Source organism: Ptiloglossa arizonensis, chromosome 3 (genome assembly GCF_051014685.1).
Source record: "Ptiloglossa arizonensis isolate GNS036 chromosome 3, iyPtiAriz1_principal, whole genome shotgun sequence".
NCBI lineage: Eukaryota > Metazoa > Arthropoda > Insecta > Hymenoptera > Colletidae > Ptiloglossa > Ptiloglossa arizonensis.
Window position 1 is genome coordinate 7,445,072 of NC_135050.1, and position 20,786 is coordinate 7,465,857.

Consider the following 20,786-nt stretch of genomic DNA (forward strand, 5'->3'; position numbering starts at 1 on the left):
ACATACATGAATAAATTGTTAGGTTTAGTGACTAAATATTGAAACATTCAAAACATATATACAGAAATGCTTCTTTTCATATTATTTGCACCAAAGTTTCCATTTACATCAATTTGTAAGAAGTTATTCGCAAATTTGTATAATACGCGATAAGAAAAGAAGGACTGGTTATATTTAACTTTACAGTAACATATTCTACCAAAACCCAAAATTTCGTAACTATGATTCTAGGGTTATTTGTAACACTCCATTTATTTTCTCTTTATTTTTTCATGCCACTTATATTTTTCATCGCGTTGTTTAAACTGTTACACTTCCTGTACTCTAATAATGACTTATTTTCACTTCTTTTTTTCTATTTCAGACGTCGAAAGAATTTAGTGTCCTCTCTTTTTTTTCTTGAATTTTTCGCCATTAAAAATATATTTCTAAAGTACGAAACTAAAATTTGCAAAATTGCTTAACATATTTTTTCTACAAATTCATATTTCTTGTTGAAAAAGAATGTATACTTTCGTAAAATATATGTAGCTGCACATGAATATGCAAGGTTGGAAAAAACCATTTGAGGAAAAAGATTGAAAAGTAAACGTTGTTATTGATGCTCCAGAGTAGAAAGCTTCATTAATGAATCAAAGAATACCTGTATCCGAACCAACGGAAAAAAACAGACACGCTTCATTCATATTTCCATACTTGGCGGTAAAAAGTTTCGATCGCTCGATTTTCATTCTATCTTAGAAGCATTCGTGAGAATATCGACCCTAAGTTTCACGTTCATTTTCATTTTGTCGATATATTTTTCCAATTTTCCGCACGGTGATATATTTACGAATGCATTGGTTATTGCAATCTCGGCGAATCTGAGGAAATACTTTCGAATGTGGAGTTTCGGAGGGCCACCCTTTCGCTCGACTGAACATCTCTTGCTCAGGGATTTTTTCTTTTTTTTGTTTTTCACGTGACTCGTCGTAGAACGTGTATATTTACATATTTTTTTTATTTCTTCCTTCGCACAGTGGTGTATATTTATGCTTACTCGCCTTGGTCTTTCCGGCGTTAGCGTATTTGCGGAAGTACTTCCGAATGCAGACTTTCGTAGGTCTGGCCGGATGGTTGTTTTTATTTCGAGCGTATATCTCGCGCCCGGGAATTTTCTTTCAACGTGTCTCGCCCGTTTCGCGCGGCAAGCTTTCGATAAGAGTGATCGATACTACTATTGCTTGGCGACCAACGGTTTAAACTTCTGGCGAAATTCACGGCTCGACCTTTTTAAATTCTAATAGGGACGCATTCCACCGCTAATGAAGCGACCGTACACACTGTAAATTTCACGAACGGCCGGCCGTAAGTCTTTTTAAACATCCACCGCCGCGGATAGATAGATAGTCACGTTGCACTGGCCATTTAGTTATCCGCCGTATGGATTGCCGTTCTGTTAAAAGTTAACGCGGGTCCCCATGAACACCACCTCCCCACCCCACCCCCAGCGGTAAATTTTAAATTATACGCGCCACGAGAGGCGAATTTATTTTGCCGCTGTGGCCTGCATATTTACTGCAATCCCTGTTTCACGATCGAGGGGAATTAGATTTCCCGAACATTTCAACGAATCGCACGGACTTGTTTTATCTTGACTCTCAGTTGTCGGGATAACGGAGAAATGTTACTTATTAGTAGACCGCTGATCGTATACATTCATGGCGAGCGTAAATACAAAAAACGTGTACGAAAGGTACGTAGAGTATACTCGATGGGAATGGTACTAATATTTGTATAAGTTTTCCATATTCGCGTTTACCATAAATATTTTCAGACACGATATATAACATCTCTGAAGAGATTTGAATCTTCAGTTTTGTGAAATGTTCCGATTCTTCTCGGCTTCTGATCTCGTGATTCATTGATAGAAGAAATGTTTGATAATTGTAAGTACGTTTTAATTTTTATCTTATTTGACAATATTGCAATACGAAGATAACTGATACGTAATATCCAAAATTGAATTTCACGTGTATATCACGAGGGAACATTATTCTCAGCTTTTCTTTATTACGACGAAATAATTCGTCCCTGAAGATATTTTATAAATTGATCGAATTAATTGACTTATCGGTTAGGTACATTCGTCTAAGTCATTGGTTAATTCAGAGTTTAATGTCGCGCTAACTGCAGTAGCCATGATTAATTTTCACGTGGAAACCATATACTTACAGAGACAGAGACGAATATTACTTCTCGCGGTAAACAAAACAAATTTACTATCTCCTTAAACCACATTTTCATTAAACTGTGCCGTACTGCTTGCAACCCGTAAATAACGCTTTAACAGTCTCTGGTTGAAATTACATTAAGAAATGTAACCACTCTCTTGCAATTGTTTCAAAGAAACTCTGCGACCGACAAGTAATATATTAGGTTAAGCTACTAACATCAAATACACAAACGACTAGAAATACTTACGATAATACTATTTAAGCTTATGAAATATGAACAAGACAAAGAAACAACGATGCACGTGTAACATTCTAACAAATCAAAAATTTTACGTATTTATTTTTAACACTCGGGAGATCGTACTTCTAAGTCACGTCGAAGGTTGCGATAAATATCTGAAAGATACAAATATTAAAAATTTTCACTACAGGGTTAATTTTCGCAAAAAATTATACGATTGTATGGAAAATGTTTTGTTTGAAAGTATATTTTACACATTCTCGACCACGAGTGATGCACGATTAAAATTTTAATGTATCGTACAATAGATAAGTTATCGGTAAGGTAAATGATACGTCTATTTAAAGATGTTTATAAAAAAATTTTGCACGTTTGTATTTAATAGGTTGAGCAACCCAGGACTATACATAGTATTTCTTAGATACACCGCGACTTCTCAAGGGTTAAGAATAAATCGTGCAAAATATAATGAATTGAACATAATTACGAAATATATATCCCTAAATTTCCAAAATTCGCATAAGTTTCCTCGCAGTTTTCTCTTTATTAAATAATTCACATGAGTCACACATTTAATTCTGACACAATACGATATATTTACTTAACTAAATGACTAAGTTTGCATATCAAACACTTATAAAATATTGCAAATTTTTATTCTTAAATATATTTAAAAAAGTATTCAAATAATAGTATAACAATAATTAAAATTACACGAGGGTTTGAGTTTTTTTCTTATTAGAGAAAAAAAAGAACAGTGTTGTAAATAAACTCGATTATTTGTGTAATAGACCATTCTTGTTCTCACATTTTGTACAAATACTTGAGGAAGTATACCATTAACGATTCTCTAGACAATGAAAAGTGAGCCAGAAATGTCGAAGAACATTCAGATAAAAACGAAACACAAGTACTAAAATAGATCCAATTTCTTCAAAAAGCGAACCACTCGAACATTCGTCGAGTACTTCTACTCTAGCATTTGATGCTCATTAAAAGTCCATTTTTTTCAGGGAACAATGGCAAGAAATGGAGAAGAAGAGGTACCTTCGAAATAGCTCATCAGGGGCTATCGTTTAAAGACTATTGTGAACAAGCAAAATAAGTTAGTCTTATAGTCTTTTCGTTGTATGTTCTTCCCCGATTCGGAGGAATAATCAACACTCTACTGTATTTCAAAAGTTCAACTATAAACAGAAAAATTCTTAGTTCTAAATGCAGACAATAATGTGTCAATGATGGTAGGAACAATAATACCAAAAATAGAATTAGCTAACCTAAGAAATAAATTTTAAGATCAGAACCACTGACATCACACACAAGTATAATGTAAATTATGTTTCTTATTCTTTTGCATCATTGATAGTATAATTTTCAGCAATTAAGAGAAATCGAGCATAATTACTACTACTGTATGTAACATATTATTGCTCGTACCGTACCCAAAATTTAATTTCTGAAAGGGACAGATAAAATTGGTGGAAAACATCAAATAAGTTGACCTGACTTCATTGAATCGTACGGTTGACCAATTAATCAAATTACTACTTGTCTGCAACTCTAGATCGTTTGTGAGAGGCATCTCGATACTTCCTCTATTTTACCACTTATAGAGTACTTAAACATTTCTTCCTAAACGTATAGACTCATTGGTCTCAGAATGATTCGCGTAACAGTATCAGCTGCTTTATAATTCCGTCGTTCTTTACGAATGCCACACCAATCTCCCCAAGAGATGTACTCCAACGTTAAGAATTCTTTATCGATAAGAATTGGACAATTCTTGCACAGTTCTCTGATTTTGTTCACAGTTCGCCTACCTCTACTGGCACCTTTCGCAGATTACTCGAGTCGTTCTCATTACAGTCTTTTACCTACCGCATGGTACGTGCCACTTGCACGACTGCCTCTTGCCCTTCTTTGCGCGCATTCTTCTAATCAAATTCTCGCAATTTTTTTCCAACAGCTACGTTGCTTGTTCGTTCCGCCTCGCGTACATTATTCACTCATACGTATCCCACGAAAATTCGTCATAAAAACGTCATCCAGACGGACATAATTAAACTATTCTGCAAACATCACTCTACCAGCGCGAAGTGAACGTAAAAGCTAAATCTGAACATGGAAACCCCGTGCAATATTCGTCAACCTTTGTCACTCGAATTAATCCGACTGTAGTCGATCCAATTTACCTTCTGTCAGCTTGTAATTATCACGATGTTCTCCGTTTTCCACTGATTGGATTAAAGTCAAGGTATTTGTTTTCCACGTCATGTGGATGTAACATTAAGGAATTTTCCTCGCGATCTATATTCGTGACTATCGCTTTAAATTTTTACCAATATACGGTAGGACACGAAGCCAAGAATTTGTCATTTTATTTACTCTCCAATATGTAAAATATTCTTCAACGTCCTTAATTTTGGAGAAGACGGAACGTGTACTATTACGTGGGGTATTGAAAATTACAATAGAGAAAGTGTAGTTTTAAATTGGAATCCTCGTTTTAGTGAATTCTTGTGTGTTCAAGATGTTAAAATATACCTTATCGTCTTTAAGCTGGGATAGGAGGTCTATGTAGGAATAACGAAAGCGCTAGATGGATTCCTAACTTCAATTAACAAAATAAATTAATTAAATTGACCACACTGTCCAAAGTTCAACTGATATACTTGTACAATTTTCTTGAATAAAAATTTAGAAATGTATTACATAGGATCAGTAGTACGTATAACCTCCTGAAGGATACTGTCACGAAAATAGATGACAGTATAGGTGACTTTTCATAATTTAACTTTCCAGTAATAATAACAGGGCAACATCATCACAGGGTTGTTGAAGGTTATGGTTCAATGTCAATTACACTTTAAATTTATTTCATACAAAGTAATTCGTCTCTGAAAGTATTAAATTCGTTAAAAAAAAAAAGGTAATTATTTAGAAAAAGAGCGTCTCACCAATTTCGACGATTTTTTAATACAACGGTTATATGTATGGGAAAAGTTGTTCCAAATGTTCATTTCTACAACATATTCAAAAATCGTTGAAATCGATGAGACCCCCCTCCCTTTTTTTAAATAATTACAAAAAGAAAACTCTCATAGCTAATAAATTCTGAGATCGATGATTAAATTATTTTACAAACAAGAATTTGGGAAACATTGCCAGGGTATCGATCAAGCTAGAAGCAACGCGAGATTTACCGAAAACCTGATTCTGGTAGTTCAATCAATGGTTTGTAGCGCCTTCGGATCCTTGATATCTCCCACGGCTCAGTTTACTACTAATGAACGGATGATAATGATCCAAGGTAGCGCAATTCGGTGTCTATTTGTATAAACATCAATAGCTCATGATACGCAAGTATCGATCTATGAAATGTTGAACCTAGGAAGTCTGGGCCAAATCGATTGATCGGTCAAGTGACATCGCATTTACCCCCTCTTCTTTCCGGTTACAACGAGAGATGCGTTAGCATAATCGTGAGAGCACAATCTAACCATCATTAATCTCGTCGCTATCAAGAAATAAAATGTTCGATAAAATGAATACAATTTAATATGCGTAATAATCGTTAATAGTTTGACAATTATTTTTAGCAAAAGGAATTAATTTCTATTTATGAAAAATAATATAAATCCGCTCCCTATCGAGATAAATTCTACGTAATTACAATTTACAGAAAAACGAGCCATAGTAAAATTAAAACATGTATAACCTTCACATTTTCTTACATTACAAATCGTAAATGTTATACTTGTTTCAATATCAACATGACTTGCTTTTGTATAAATTGTAATTATATAGAGTTTATCTTGATAGAAATAAATATAAGCGAATTTGTATTATTTTTAATAAACACAAATTAGTTGTCTTCGCTAGAAATAATTTTCAAAATGTTAATGATTATTACGCATATTAAATTGTAATTATACAGAGTTTATATTGATACAAATAAATACAATTGGACTTGTATTATTATTCATAAACGTACGAATTACTTCTTTTCGCTATAAATAATTTTCAAAATATTAATAATTACTGTGGTTTGATCCCAAATCCAATGAGAACGAATTTTTAATAAATTGTTTAGAAGGCTACGCCAATAACACTATTCTCAGAAATTAATTCCGACCAGTACGACACCCATGTCCAAATTTAATAGGACAAAGAGTGAAAAACAGTCCGAACGAGATTCTATTTGTACTCATTTCCAAGGGAAAGACTTGAGAAATTCATTGGTAACGTTCTCCTAGAACTAGAGCATCGAATAGAAAAATTTTCATTTTCATTAGCGCCAGGAATGATACCCTCGCGCATAAGATTCGATGGAGATCGACAAGTCGTAATCTTTTAGAAACGTAGAAGGAAATCGGTGTAACCTCGACGAAAAAATCCGGGTATTAGAAACGTATCCGTATCCGATTTTTGCGATTTCAACCGCTCGGCTACCGCCTCTGGTTACCAATAAATCGTCGAAAGCCGCGCATTAAGAATTACGGTCGACCGAAAGTGGGTCGCGAATCAATCGAGGGAAGAAAACCCTCGGAATTGTTGCGGCTCAGTCGGGGCGGTTTCACCCGTTGGAAAGAGTAATCACTGCGGAAGGGGCCTGCCAGCATAATTAATTCCTCAGCCGAGCTTTAGGGTCGCTCGCGGCGTAAACGTTAACGCGTCCCCCGTTCACCACCCCCACCCCTTTTTCTTTTTTTTTTTTTTGTTTTGTCGTTCCTGGACGCTCGACGGGAATTAATTTGATGTAACGTCAAACGCGCGGAAGAGGCAAACGACGCTCGAGGATTGGTGAAAAGCCGAGCTGGCGAATCAGAACTTTGTTCGTCGATGTCCCCGCGCGTTTACTGTCCCACGTGTCCCCAGGGAATGTCACGTCCTTCGTTGTTTTCTCTATTTTTCGGTTCAAACTAACGACTCTCGGTGGTTCGTGACCATCGATTTTCGAGCAACGCTGATAAGGGAAAAGTTTGACCGATTAAATTCTTCGATGTGTTTTTTTTTTTTCTTTTTTTTTGTGGACGAAAGGCATACGCGACAAAGCCACCTTAAACTTACCAAACTGTCTCGAACGATAAATTAAAAGGGCATATTGATTTCTCGAGGAAGACTTGGAATTAGAATTTAAATCAGGAGGGGCTTTTAAGAGTACTTTTATGGATAATACGATTACACCTCGAAGATCTACGTATCGTTCGTTACGATAGTGGTGGGAATCCATTTTAAAGAAATTGAATTCTTGCAGATAATAAGAACGAGAAAAGTATTCGTTATCAGTTGTAGAAAAGTATTCGTTATAAGTAGGCATTGTAAGTCCACGAACACAAATAATCTTATTTTGCTTTGATCGGAATGAAATGTCCCGGTATCTCTAATATCGGCAAAATATATGAACATGGTGGTCTTATTGGCAATCATACCGTTTGTACACTACGATTATTTTAGTAAGTTTGATTGCAATGAAAAATAAGAACATATTATCTATCCACGAAAAGAAGGCATAAGGTGTTTACATCCTTGCTCTGCCTATAGTTTGTTGCCGCTCTTGCGATTCATAAACAAAATAATTCGCTCAAGGTTTAGGTACTACAACTGACTCGATAAGTTGGTAATGAAAAAATGAATAGAATTTAATATCCACAATAATCATGAATATTTTGAAAATTATTTATAGCGAGAAGAAATACTTGAATTAACGTAACTATTAAAAAATATTCATCACACGATGTCATGCATTACGGCATGATATTATCGAATATATAAATTAATGAACGAGGAGTATGACATCGTATTTCTTAGACATCTCGAGAGCAAAAACAGATCGTTAGTTGACTTGCCGACAACTAAGAACTGCACATCTCCATTTATCGATATACTCGGTAAAGCATGATAAATCATGTATAACAATACATTCTATGAGTCAATATTTTTTAATAGTTACGTTAATTCAAGTATGTATTATCCGTCCACGAGAAGAAGGCACAGTATGTTTATTACGATTTTCGAGATGTCAAAGAGACACGATCTTTTATTATTTATTCACTAATTTATATATCGTTACAAAATTTAATTACGAATACAAACTCGCAAGTTCAAATAAAAATGGATATTTTCACGTCTAAGACAAGTATATAAATTGCATTAATCATTTTAAAATAAGAATTTTCTGTATCGATGAACTATCTACAATTTGACAAGAGAATCTAGCGTTTAAATTTCAGTACATAAATTGTTTAACATTGTAATAAAAAAAAAAAAATGTTCAAAGAAGAGTGTTGCTCCAGTATTACGAACGAACGTTGAAATATTAAAAAATCAGAGCCTTAATGTTACAGAATAAAATGCGTGAGAGTATAACAACGAATGTTGCAATATCGGAATTAAAAAATAAAACTTTCTTTCTGACCGTTGTTCTCCAATAACTTCGGTATACAAAATACCATAGTCGGCTGCGTAAAAATAAACGATAACAACGTTCACTCTATGACCAAAAAATCCTGTGTTTGTTCACCTGAAATATTTAATGTTTTGTTTGAAAATACTCCGGTGGGACGAGAACTGCGGTTATTGGACAGAATACCGATGCTGAGAGCGATCTCGATGTTCGCGACGCGAAAGCCGTTCAAAATTCGCGGAACAATTACAGGCTCTGTGTTGTTTCGCCATTATGTCTCGGTGAAGTAACGATTATCATAGAAGCCATTCTGAAGCTCATAATAGTTTCTTCGATCGAAAGCTTACCATGTTATTGCTTTCGGAGAAGGTGCAAAGAAACGACGATGAAAGAATATCAAGAATTTCTCGCTTACGCATACATTACATCGTCCCTTTTTGCGAGACAATGAATATTTCATTGTAAAATATCTGGAGTAATGATACATCTTTATTAGTTGACACGATCAATTATTTAAATACGTATCAAATATAGAATACCAATTTTTGTCACAATCGTTCTACTTCTTTCACGGTTCACGTGAACTATCTCAAAAGTAACGAGGACGATGTTTGAAAAATGCTTTTATTCAATTTAATAACTCAACGCGATCCTAAAGTTGCGTTCTTTGGAAATACATATTCCAATGTTCTCAGTGTTTGCACCATTCGTGGTAGCAGTACCGAAAGTCTTCTTTCGTTAGAGTGTTCGAAAGTTTTTAAACGAGGACTCGAATCATTCGTATAATTTAATACACGAATACTTTATAGATATTCGTGTTCTACGAATGAGCTTCAAGTATCATTATTTAAATGTGAAAGTATTTATCTATTTGTACCAGAGATACACGTATATCCAGCATTAGATAAAAGAAAATATTTGGTTGTTCAAAGATTTTAAATAACGAAGAACATATAAACGTATAAACCGTTAAATGTTTCAATGATTTCCATTACTTTTACAGTTCTTCGCAACAATTTACTCGATATCTTGTAATTTTTTAGCAGAGATGTATATTCCGGGCAAGTTTTACGTGTATTTTATGAAATTTTATAATTTTCTAAACCACGAACCTGAGATAAAAGATATAATAATTAAAGAACGTTATTTTTAATTTTCCTTTTCTTTAAGTTATACGATCATTTCAATAATATTGTGTATCGTTAAATGTATTCGCATAAGTTATTTAGTTCTAATCATGAATACTCATTGTTTGTCATAGTTACCTATGATAAAATGATCCGATATGAAACAGATTTCAAATTTCTTCTCTATTTCTTAAAAAAAAAAAAAAAAATACGATTACAATACGAATAACACAATATGTTCCCAGCGTTACAAATTAAACTGTTAAAAATGCATTCTCGTTATTTCTAAGGGGTCATGTATACCACTCACGAGAGGGTCTTCCTCTTCGGTGAGGCGTCTTGGTCGGTGCTGAAATCCTGGTTACTTTGTTCTAAAAAATTACCCGACATCAGCGACACTCTTTTCGCAACACACGGTACACTCGTATCTTTTCTTCGTCGCGAAATTCGACGTTGTCGAATCGGCGTTTGAAGTTCTTGGAAACGTCGTACTTGATGACAGTACTTAGCGGGTATCATTTTTGGATCGGAGTTAATTCGGTTACTAAAGCGTTCCGACATGCTGGGCGTACCGTGCGAGTTAACTTAATCAGGTGGGTATTTGTCGAGTAAAGAGAATCAGGCAAGTTAAATCCCGCGTCTCCCCAAGACACGTCGTGCCGCAGCGCACCACGGCAAATTGCCTGCAGCGATGTATCCTGGCGTTCGCCAAATTGACGGGCGGATTTTCATCTTAATAATCCACCTATTACCAGTGCACGGACATTTCGAATACACCGTTCTGCCGATTACGCGCTTACCAACCAGGTACACGTGAATTCCGGTCCCCTGGAAATGGAGATGGAAATGCAACCGACATGTCTGTCGTCAGGAAGATGGTTTCTGTAGTAACCGCAAGGGCGGTTTATAAACCCACGTTCGCATGCGTTCTAAATACGAAACGTTCGTCTCTTGCACCGGTAGTATTTATTTTTGGAAAACGTGTACCGCTTCTTTCTTAATTCATTTATAACCGAAATGAAGAATAATTATTAAAATTTCCGACCGAAAAATAGTCCCATTTAGATGTCAACGTATGATCAGGAGTGACAGTTAACGCATAGAGTAGAACTTTGATTATTGCGGAAGAACAGGTGTGAATAACAGGTGTACAATAATCGAGGTTACAATAAACTTTACTGTATTGCTGAAAAAATTATTATTTTGTATATACATAATCTGTAACTAAAATTATGTATATACGAAATAATAATTTATTTAGCAGTACAGTACATATATATACATTATTTGTAACTAAAATTATAGTCGTTTATTTTGAAGTATTACTTTTACGAAGTTATACTTTCTGCGCGGTTAATTATACCTTATAATGGGAGTTTTTCTACGTCATGCTGCATGGTTATTACCGATAAACGATATAAATCGGACAGATGGACAAAGCAATGGAAATTAATTCTCTTTAATCAAGTAGACGCAACTTTAAATAACCTGCGCGATATAAGAATTTGTATTATTCATAATCACTGTTGTGTTTGTTATTGTAAATTGGTGCTTGATATAAATTTGTATTGAAATGATATCAATATTGATAATGCACTTACACGTCGACGGACTATTTCGGAGTTTATTTGAAAAATTGAAACTGACTTAACAAATCCGTTAGAACGCAAACCTGGATTTACTATTATTGCAACTTTTATCACATTTTGATATTCCCAAAAGAAATATTCAATCTGATTATCAAAAGTAAAGTGGAACGCGCGTAAATATTTTTCTTGCCGCGTATGCTATGCAAAGGTTCATTAATATAATTTCATTTTACTCGACAAAGGGACAATACTACAGACCAGATCTTGTTAAAAATACAACTACCAAATTGAACATTTTATATGGGAGATTGTTGAAAAATATTAAGTAATATTAAGTAGTAATATTAGATATATAATATTAGGTAATAGTAAGTAATATTAGATTCGAAAATATTAATAAAGTATAAAGTGACATTCGCCCATTAAAACATTACACGGTACTTTTTATCCGATACACTTTTTGGGCATATTATTTAGAAAGATATATTGTTTGACACAACCTGTTAGTCATAATTATTGATAATTGAACATGTTTTGATAATTCAATATACTTACTCTTTTTTTATCAAGGAAACGCTAAATGAATTAAAAAGTAAATTAGAAAATATACCAGTTTAGTTTTCGTTGCTGTTATTGTAACGAATTTCTTTCTTCGTATAATTATTTCATAGCAACGATACCTGATTTCTCAAACCTCTGGTCCACAACTCAAGCTAATTTTCCATTAAGTTATCTACGGAAATTAATTATTTCAAGGCTCAGAACAATCGATAGACCATTATTTACTTGATTAAAAATAAAAAAAAAAAATCGACCAAGACTTCCATAAACCTGTACTCACTTACATAGAATATTAATTATAAGAAATACAAAAAATAATTAATAAGTACGAGTTCGTAAGTATAAGTTTTATGATGATAGCAAAAGATACTAATTGTAAGAAATTAAAAATAGGAAACCGCAAATGGACTTTCAGCACAATGTAGAATATTATTATTTAGTATATTTAATTTGTATGCAAATCATCGAAAAAAAGAAATATGATAAAGTACCTTTTTTATTAAACATATATACATCGTGGTAATAAAGATACTTGAAGATCTTTACTTGTAACGTATAAATGTGCTTTAATAAAATTCGATTTGGCTACAAAAATTTCATGAGTGATTGAGAATGACCACACTCGTCAGTTTTGCAATAAGTAATTGTATTTTAAAAAACAAATAGATTAAACTTACTTCGTCTATTAAACAGAAATTATTCAACAGTTTCCAAAGTGATTATTACAGTGTTATACCATATCATTTTACGTGTTTAAGGAATGAAAGAGTACCGAGTTTCAGTATTCTCACCTATTCCCAAGTTTTTCGTCCATGACTGCACGTGAGCTTCTGGAAGTCAGAGGATTTAGGAAAAGATGAAAAATTGAATTTACATACCCACGATATATATGATGGAAATATGAAAGGCTATGCATTCTTCAAAAGGATTTCAGGCGATCCATATTCGCAGACTTTCACATCACAATGGAACATAAATAAAACGAAATTTTAATGTGCTAACATTTTGTCTGTTGTAGTAACGAAATTCATCCGTATTGGAATAGCTGACAAGAACGACAATCCGCCTTATTTCGACAAAGGCCTCTACGAGGCAGAAGTAGACGAAAATGAAGATATTCAGCACACGGTTCTCACTGTCACCGCCAAAGATCACGACGAGTGTAAGTGAATACATCTGTAAATAATGTAACGCTTTAAAATTTAAAGCGGAGATCCTTTCTTTCTTAACATATTCCTTCTACAAGAAGATGAACGTTTCTTACTAACAGAACGTTTCTTACTAACGGAACGTTTCTTACTAACGCGGCGAGAAATTTTACAATCAATTTATTTTAATATTGATCTGTCAATTTGTTTATTCTGGATTGTGAGAAATATGAAATATCTATTTAAATGAATAGAGCTATTGAAATATTTGAAATTCGAGTAAAGAAGCACGAATAATTTACAATTTAATGGTACAAATTATAGTTCCTTATAATAACGAACATGACGGACACTCTGTACCGAATAATATTCTTCGCATGAAATAATAAGCTTAACTAAAAATGTTTCTCATAAATGGAAAAGAAACGGAAGGATAACAAATATTTAAAGTTAAAAGAAAACTTGTTTCATAACGTAACCGTGTTTTCAGTGGCAATTACGAGAGACATTTTTGAATTCTTACGAAATTAAAAATTCTCGTTTAACCGTAGAAGCGTGCTCTTTGAAACAGCAGCTTTTTTCATAGAATTATCGTTGCATCATATAGATTAAAGCAGAATTTTATCTAAAATTTTTATTTTTCTAAAACTATTTAGTTTTATATAGTTGATCGTAGCCCTTGTTAGAATCGAACGTTTGTCTTATTTTTAGTTGATTATTTAGTTCCTATTTTTTTTAAATTACCGTTTTTTTAGTCCGTTCACGTACTATCAAGTATGTTATACATTATTTTTAACCACAAAAGAAATCGACACAGATGTCGCAGAAAAAGTGTTATGAAAACATGATTTAGAATTACAGATTTTATATAATATTACAGAATACTTGAAAATTCTATAACGTAATCGAGACTAACATGTAGATCAAACGTTATGTGAATATTTGAACATTTCTCTTCAATTTTAATAAAATTTATATGTAGATCGCCGATAAAAGCGGATTAATTTAATACGAAATATAATAATTTTCAATTATTATTAATATAAAAATAAGATATTACCAATAATTAATTATTGGTACGTGGATTACGAATAATTAAAATGACATACGTTTATTTTTATACTAGTAATCTATACCAAAGTATATTGTGCATGACGAATAGAGCTGCAAATATAACCAAAACTAAAATCCAACATTTTTTAGAAATTATATTTGTTCTTCTTAAAGACGATCGGTTAATTTTCGTTTTGAAAAATTGATCATCGAATCGTCCTCATTCTGCTGTTTCAAAGAACAGGAAACATGTAATTATAATTTTCTGTTTGCGAGATTTTAAAAACAGAAACATATCTTTTTTCAGCCAACAGAACTTTATATAAAACAGTTATACGAAACAACTTTCCGTTAATGTGTAAAATGTGTAAATGTCTCAGATTCAACGATTTCACCCGCAATAAAATACGGTGACGTGGTTGAAAATAATTTTCCGTTCGTGCAAGCAAATTTTCGCCAGACAGCTGAACTTCTTGGCGCGTATCTTCTCTCTATTTCGCGTAATGATTTTATACCGGGCCAAAGTTCCGTATCTTTAACCAGGGTAACAAGTTACATCGGATAAATCCATCTACCACTCCGTGACTTACCTCGAAGTCGCGTTAACTGCTTACGGAAGTTTAAATACCAGATGGCTGAGCGAAGTCGCGAAACATATTTATCCGTTGGGCCCCAATTGAGAATTTAGACGTACGACATTATTAAATTCTAATGAAACTTGTTTAAGGATATCGTTCGGCGACTTATCCGAAATGACGTCACTGTCATTCATGAACGAAAGAAACCAGACGAGGAAACTAATTTTACTGGCAATTACGATTGCATACGTTCTCTTGGGAAATTTTTCACGGTGAAAATTTGAGGAGTGGCTGGTTTAATGAATCTGGTACTTAAAATTAAACAAGTCTGAAAAGTTTGAATACTTGATTCGATTTGATCGTTTCAGAATTATTGATCGTATTAGGAACAACCTTACGTTCTACTTAAAACAATACATATTTACGATCAATGACATCAATGAACAGAATTATTGATCGTGTTAGGAATAACCTTACGTTCAACTCAAAACAATACATATTTATAATCAATGACATCCGTTCGGATACGATAAGAAAAAGTGTCATTTAACGCGTTCACGCTCGCTAAAATAGCACAATAATTCTCACTCTTGATAGAAAAAATTGAAAGTTTGTAAAGTTGGATAAATTGGTTAAAAATCATTAATACTCTTACTCTTAAAATCATTAGCACAAATAATTCAAATAGCACAATAATTCTCACTCTTGATAGAAAAAATTGAAAGTTTGTACGAAAGTTGGATAAATTGGTTAAAAATCATTAATACTCTTACTCTTAAAATCATTAGCACAAATAATTCAAATAGCACAATAATTCTCACTCTTGATAGAAAAAATTGAAAGTTTGTACGAAAGTTGGATAAATTGGTTAAAAATCATTAATACTCTTACTCTTAAAATAATTAGCACTCGTGTGAGGAGAATGAATCCTGGAATTGAGGTGGATCCTATTCGTTCAGGCCACCTTTTTAAACGCACAACTCCAAACGCAATCTCTTTGAACACATACTGTATATAAATGACACGATGGAATAAAAAAATCGAACCAGAATAAGAAGTGTCGGAAACATTACTAAATTTCGATCGTAAATTACAATCGTTATGTAAAATCTTTAATTGTAACGTAAATTTCGTTACAAATACACACCCCGTGTACTATAAAGAGCCGGTAGGCGAATGAGACGTCAGAGAGATAAAAATGGTTTCAATACACTGGTCACCAACGAAAGCCCAAACACGGCACCGTACCGGTGTAAGAAAACGTAAAAATATACAGTTTCTGAAAATTCCAAGTATTCGGAGTTGATCCCGATATAAATGAATTTAACGGCGTTCTTTAGACTTGCCAGCTTACCAGCTATCTGTACTACAGAGAGCAAAACACCAAATGAAATTACTACGAGAAAATAGCTTCCTCGAAATTGAACTCCGCGGCTTGTTACACTGTAATGGAACCTCATTTGTTCGTCAAGCAAAAGAAGGAATTTAATTTCCGTTATTTAAATCAAGAGAGATCTCGTTCCACGATTCAGCCAGCCAGGCTTCTTTCACGGTTAAGCACGAAAGTTTCCGACGTCTTACCGGTACACCTTGACATGGCCGAACAGGCGGAAAGACCGTCGTAATTTTTTTCCAGAATTCCATCTCATAGGATCCTTTTCCCGCATTTTACAGCCTCGCGTATTCGATACGAGATTACGAGCGGTAACGTAGGCGGTGCATTCGCTGTGAAGAATATGACGGGTGCCATTTACGTCGCAGGTGCATTGGATTACGAGACGAGGAAAAGGGTTAGTGCATCAGTCCGACGAAAAAGTCGCGGTACCGGCAAAAAGAGCTAAAAGGTCCCTCTGTACATCCACGGTTAATCCTTTTAACCGCCTTACCGTCCGTTTTATTACCCCGCGGCCCAATAAAACTATGATATAGTGTTGAAAACTTTCGCGGTTATTACCCGGTTTTCTGTCTATTCGTTTATTAATCTTTTCACGGTCGGAAAAAATCAACGGGATTATCTTACAGATGGATCTATCATTTTACGTCTGGTTTTTATCAAACTCCGTCATGGAATATTGACTGTCGTTCGGGATAGTTTTTCGCGTTTGCATAATCTTCACCGCGCGCTAATTTCAATTTCGAATTGAATTTCCAGAAATAATAATTGTGTACTACTTTCATCGTTCACTGCTCGAACGATCTGGAAATATTATTAAACGGCGTTGGACAGTTGCAGATGAAATGGCCGAACGAAAGATAATTCTTGATGAAATTAACAACAAGTACAGTTTTAACGGGAAATATTATTTATCGATCGAAATAAGATCCAATAGATTAAATACACTTTGACCATTCTGAAGTAAGTGCTCTTATGTCTTGTGTTTGATATAAAGTCATAAAGTTTTTTATTAATAGAAAAGTTTCTTTCGTAGAAAGGTGCTGCATTTGTGAATACGAGTAGTCTTTGCGAATAAAGTAATTGGTATTGTTACACGTTATCGTCAAACTTTGAAAAGTATCAACAAAATTGTTTACTTTAGACACAAATTAGTCAGAGAAATCTATATTTTATCGCTCCTTTAGCTATAATCCGAAATTATTAATGAGTTGTCATCGCGTCGCAACTCAATTTAAATTCACACAAGTAACGTGCACACTCGAATTTTCCTTTGATCCATTTTCATTTTGCTTCTCAAGCTGCCATTTTCTACTAAAACCGTAGAAGAATTACGAATTACGTCGTATTCAAACAGCTTTGAGGTTTAAATTAATATTGTACGATAATTACCATTGGTAATAATTGCACATTTCAGTGATAAAATTGTGAAGAATTTTACGCGTTTATAAATTCGGCCATTTCGTGTACAATAATCGAATAATTCAACGTATATTTTCCAACCGTTTCACTTTGTATCGCGAAAAGATTGATTTGAACGATACTGGAATGGTAAATCCATTCACGAGTTACAAATACATTTTCTTAATCTTCGTTTATCGCCAACCGAATATGTCTTTTTATTTGTGTATTACCATTTTATGAAATTTTCCTCCTCGAGCGTATTAATAATTCAACATTTTCATTGAATTTATTAAAACGAAAGACTATATTTCTTCCAAATTTCCGTTAATTCAGTGACCCCATAAATTCTCTCCCGCAGAAAACTTTTATTCCATCGAAATTCCTGCACCGAGTTAAGGGTGTCGTTAATTTCCTGTATGCATAAAGCCTGTCGAAAAGATGAATTCCCATTCCTTAAAAAAAAGTTCGTTCGATTAATTTCGTACATTTATATGCTTTTCATTCACGGTACGAATTTACCAATCCTTTTAACTCGTTTTATCCTTAAAACACTGATTACTCCCGAGAACAAACGCAGTCGAGTCAGTAGCCCAGTTCCGGTTGCTACGAACGCTTTTATCCACTTGTTCTTCTTTAATCTCGTAGTACGAGCTTCGTCTTACCGCATCGGACAACTTGAAAGAAAATCACACAACAGTCGTGATACACGTGAAGGATGTAAACGACAATCCGCCTGTCTTCGAGCGTCCGAATTATAGAACCCAAATCACCGAGGAAGATGACAGGACCCTGCCAAAACGTGTCCTTGGGGTAATTATTCTTCTTGTTATACGGTTAAGGCTGTCAAATTTTCATCAAGTAGCATCAAATTGTACACACACGTTCTTATTCGTCAGAATTATCGGAATAATTTGGTACACTATACGTCTTCGATGTCTTTTAGGTCATCTTTGAAACATTTGATAAATTTGTAAGAAAATTATATAATACTTTACAGAAAACGAAGAAATGATACAAACGTTTTAAATATATAACGAGAAACGTGACGAATTTTAGAAAGTTACATTAAATTGTGTAAGTTTATGTTCTAAAATTAGTTTCACTTCTCGTTCTCGTCTTCGAAACATGTTTATTGGTCTCTCACTTTTTCTAAAGTATTATACTTCTTGAAGATTTATCAAATTTTATATTCATGACTTAAGAACCGTCGAAAACGTTTATATACTTCCACATAAAGTTCGATAAATGAACAACTACTTGTTTGACCAAAATGAATGCATTTAACTATGACAAATGTTTATCTATTTAGTTACTCGATTGTCTAAATTATTAACCGAATCTTATTCGTAATTCGTTTTATTTGTTATATCTAATATTGGTTATTAATGCATAAAAATGACGAGTAACAATTCATTCGTTACCGGCGAAGATATTTTTCTTCGTATGAAAATTAAATCGATTGAATTTCTAGAAATAATAATTGTGTACTATTTTCATCGTTCAATCGGCTAATATAAATTCTTATTCGTTGTAAATTGGATAGACGTGCTTAATTTTCCAAAAATATATTGTCTAGATCTGGACAAAGTTAAGAAAAAGTATTCGCATAATTCCAAATCGCTTTAACAGATATTTCGCGTTAATGACCTCATCTATATTCAATCGAACAAATTCCAATAAGAATGCAATCGTCAGTCACAAATAGATTATTACTCCCTCTTCGTATTCCATGCATTTTATGAAATTGTTCAAAGTGAGGTTTCTATTCGCTCATTATGGATACATTATTCGAATGGATGATAGACACGAGTATAATTCTTCGATTCAATAAATCCTTCGATAAAATTTTCTCTATTTCGATTCGAGACGAGTTAAGATAATTTTGCAAAGTTGGTTTTCAGACGGCCTAAAAGTTCATAAATTAAATAACGGCTTATTTGAATGTTACGGGTATACATTGCGGGCTACCATAGACTTCAAAATGCAGAACTTAGGATATAGAATGAAGAGTATCAGACATAAAGTACGAACTGTACAATATAGAATATATAATGTGGCATATAAATTATGGAGTATAAAGCACCCGGAACAGGGTGCATGGGATATGACACGAAATTTAAAATATTTAGTTTAGAAGATAAATTTAAAGTGTGTAGTCTCACAAAAGGAAATTTATATCAAATATTACAAAATTCGCGTGTAATGTGTTTGTAAAAGAAGAAAGGAAGCGTACAAAATCTTTCTACACTTATAGACATTTTTCTTATCGATAAAAGAGTAATTATACATGAACCTTGAATTTTTATCTTTCACGCAGGTTATGGCGAGTGATGGCGACAAGGACAGGCCGCATAATATTGTTTATTTCCTGACCGGTCAGGGAATCGATCCCGACAACCCAGCAAACAGTAAATTCGATATTAATCGCACGAGCGGAGAAATCTTCGTTTTAAAGGTTGGTGAATCTCTGAAAATATGTATGATTTTTATCCGTTATCTTAAATCGACTCCCTTTTCCTAGATAATAATTAAACTCGCGGTAATCCCTAGCTTTTGTGAGATTTTACTCGATTTGAAGAAATTTTTCCGCAGGACTTGCATTAGTGTTATTTATATTTCCATACAGAGGACCGCGTTAAAGTTTTAAATACGTGTGCGTCACTTTCGAGAAGAAAAAAACGTGTCGGTCTTTTCACGATAAATCGTATTTACCTTGTAATTCACGAAAATGTGTTTTTTCTGTGATAAAGTGGATAAAGTTCCGCGGAGCTTTGCTGTGCTTCTTGCTTTATTAAATTTCCCTCGTGTCTTTGGTTACTCGAGGCTGTAATCCGTTGGTTTCTTTTTTTTTCAGCCGCTGGACAGAGATCAACCGAATGGAAGACCACAGTGGCGATTTACCGTGTTTGCTCAAGATGAAGGCGGTGAGGGTTTGGTCGGCTATGCTGACGTTCAGGTGAACCTAAAGGACATCAACGACAACGCTCCGATTTTCCCGCAGGGAGTCTACTGGGGCAACGTCACAGAAAATGGCACAGCAGGTACAGTTGGAACCATTAACGTGTTGACT

At 34.0% G+C, this 20,786-nt stretch overlaps 1 protein-coding gene across 1 annotated transcript in view; it reads left to right on the forward strand.

The window, feature by feature from the left end:
- LOC143144970 (neural-cadherin-like) overlaps positions 1-20,786 on the forward strand; it is a 488,335-nt gene that overhangs the window by 452,850 nt on the left and 14,699 nt on the right. The window contains exons 15-19 of the mRNA XM_076307878.1: positions 13,159-13,302; positions 16,594-16,709; positions 18,362-18,526; positions 20,034-20,171; positions 20,571-20,757. Coding sequence (XP_076163993.1) covers positions 13,159-13,302; positions 16,594-16,709; positions 18,362-18,526; positions 20,034-20,171; positions 20,571-20,757 — 750 coding nt within the window. The remainder of the gene's footprint in view (positions 1-13,158; positions 13,303-16,593; positions 16,710-18,361; positions 18,527-20,033; positions 20,172-20,570; positions 20,758-20,786) is intronic.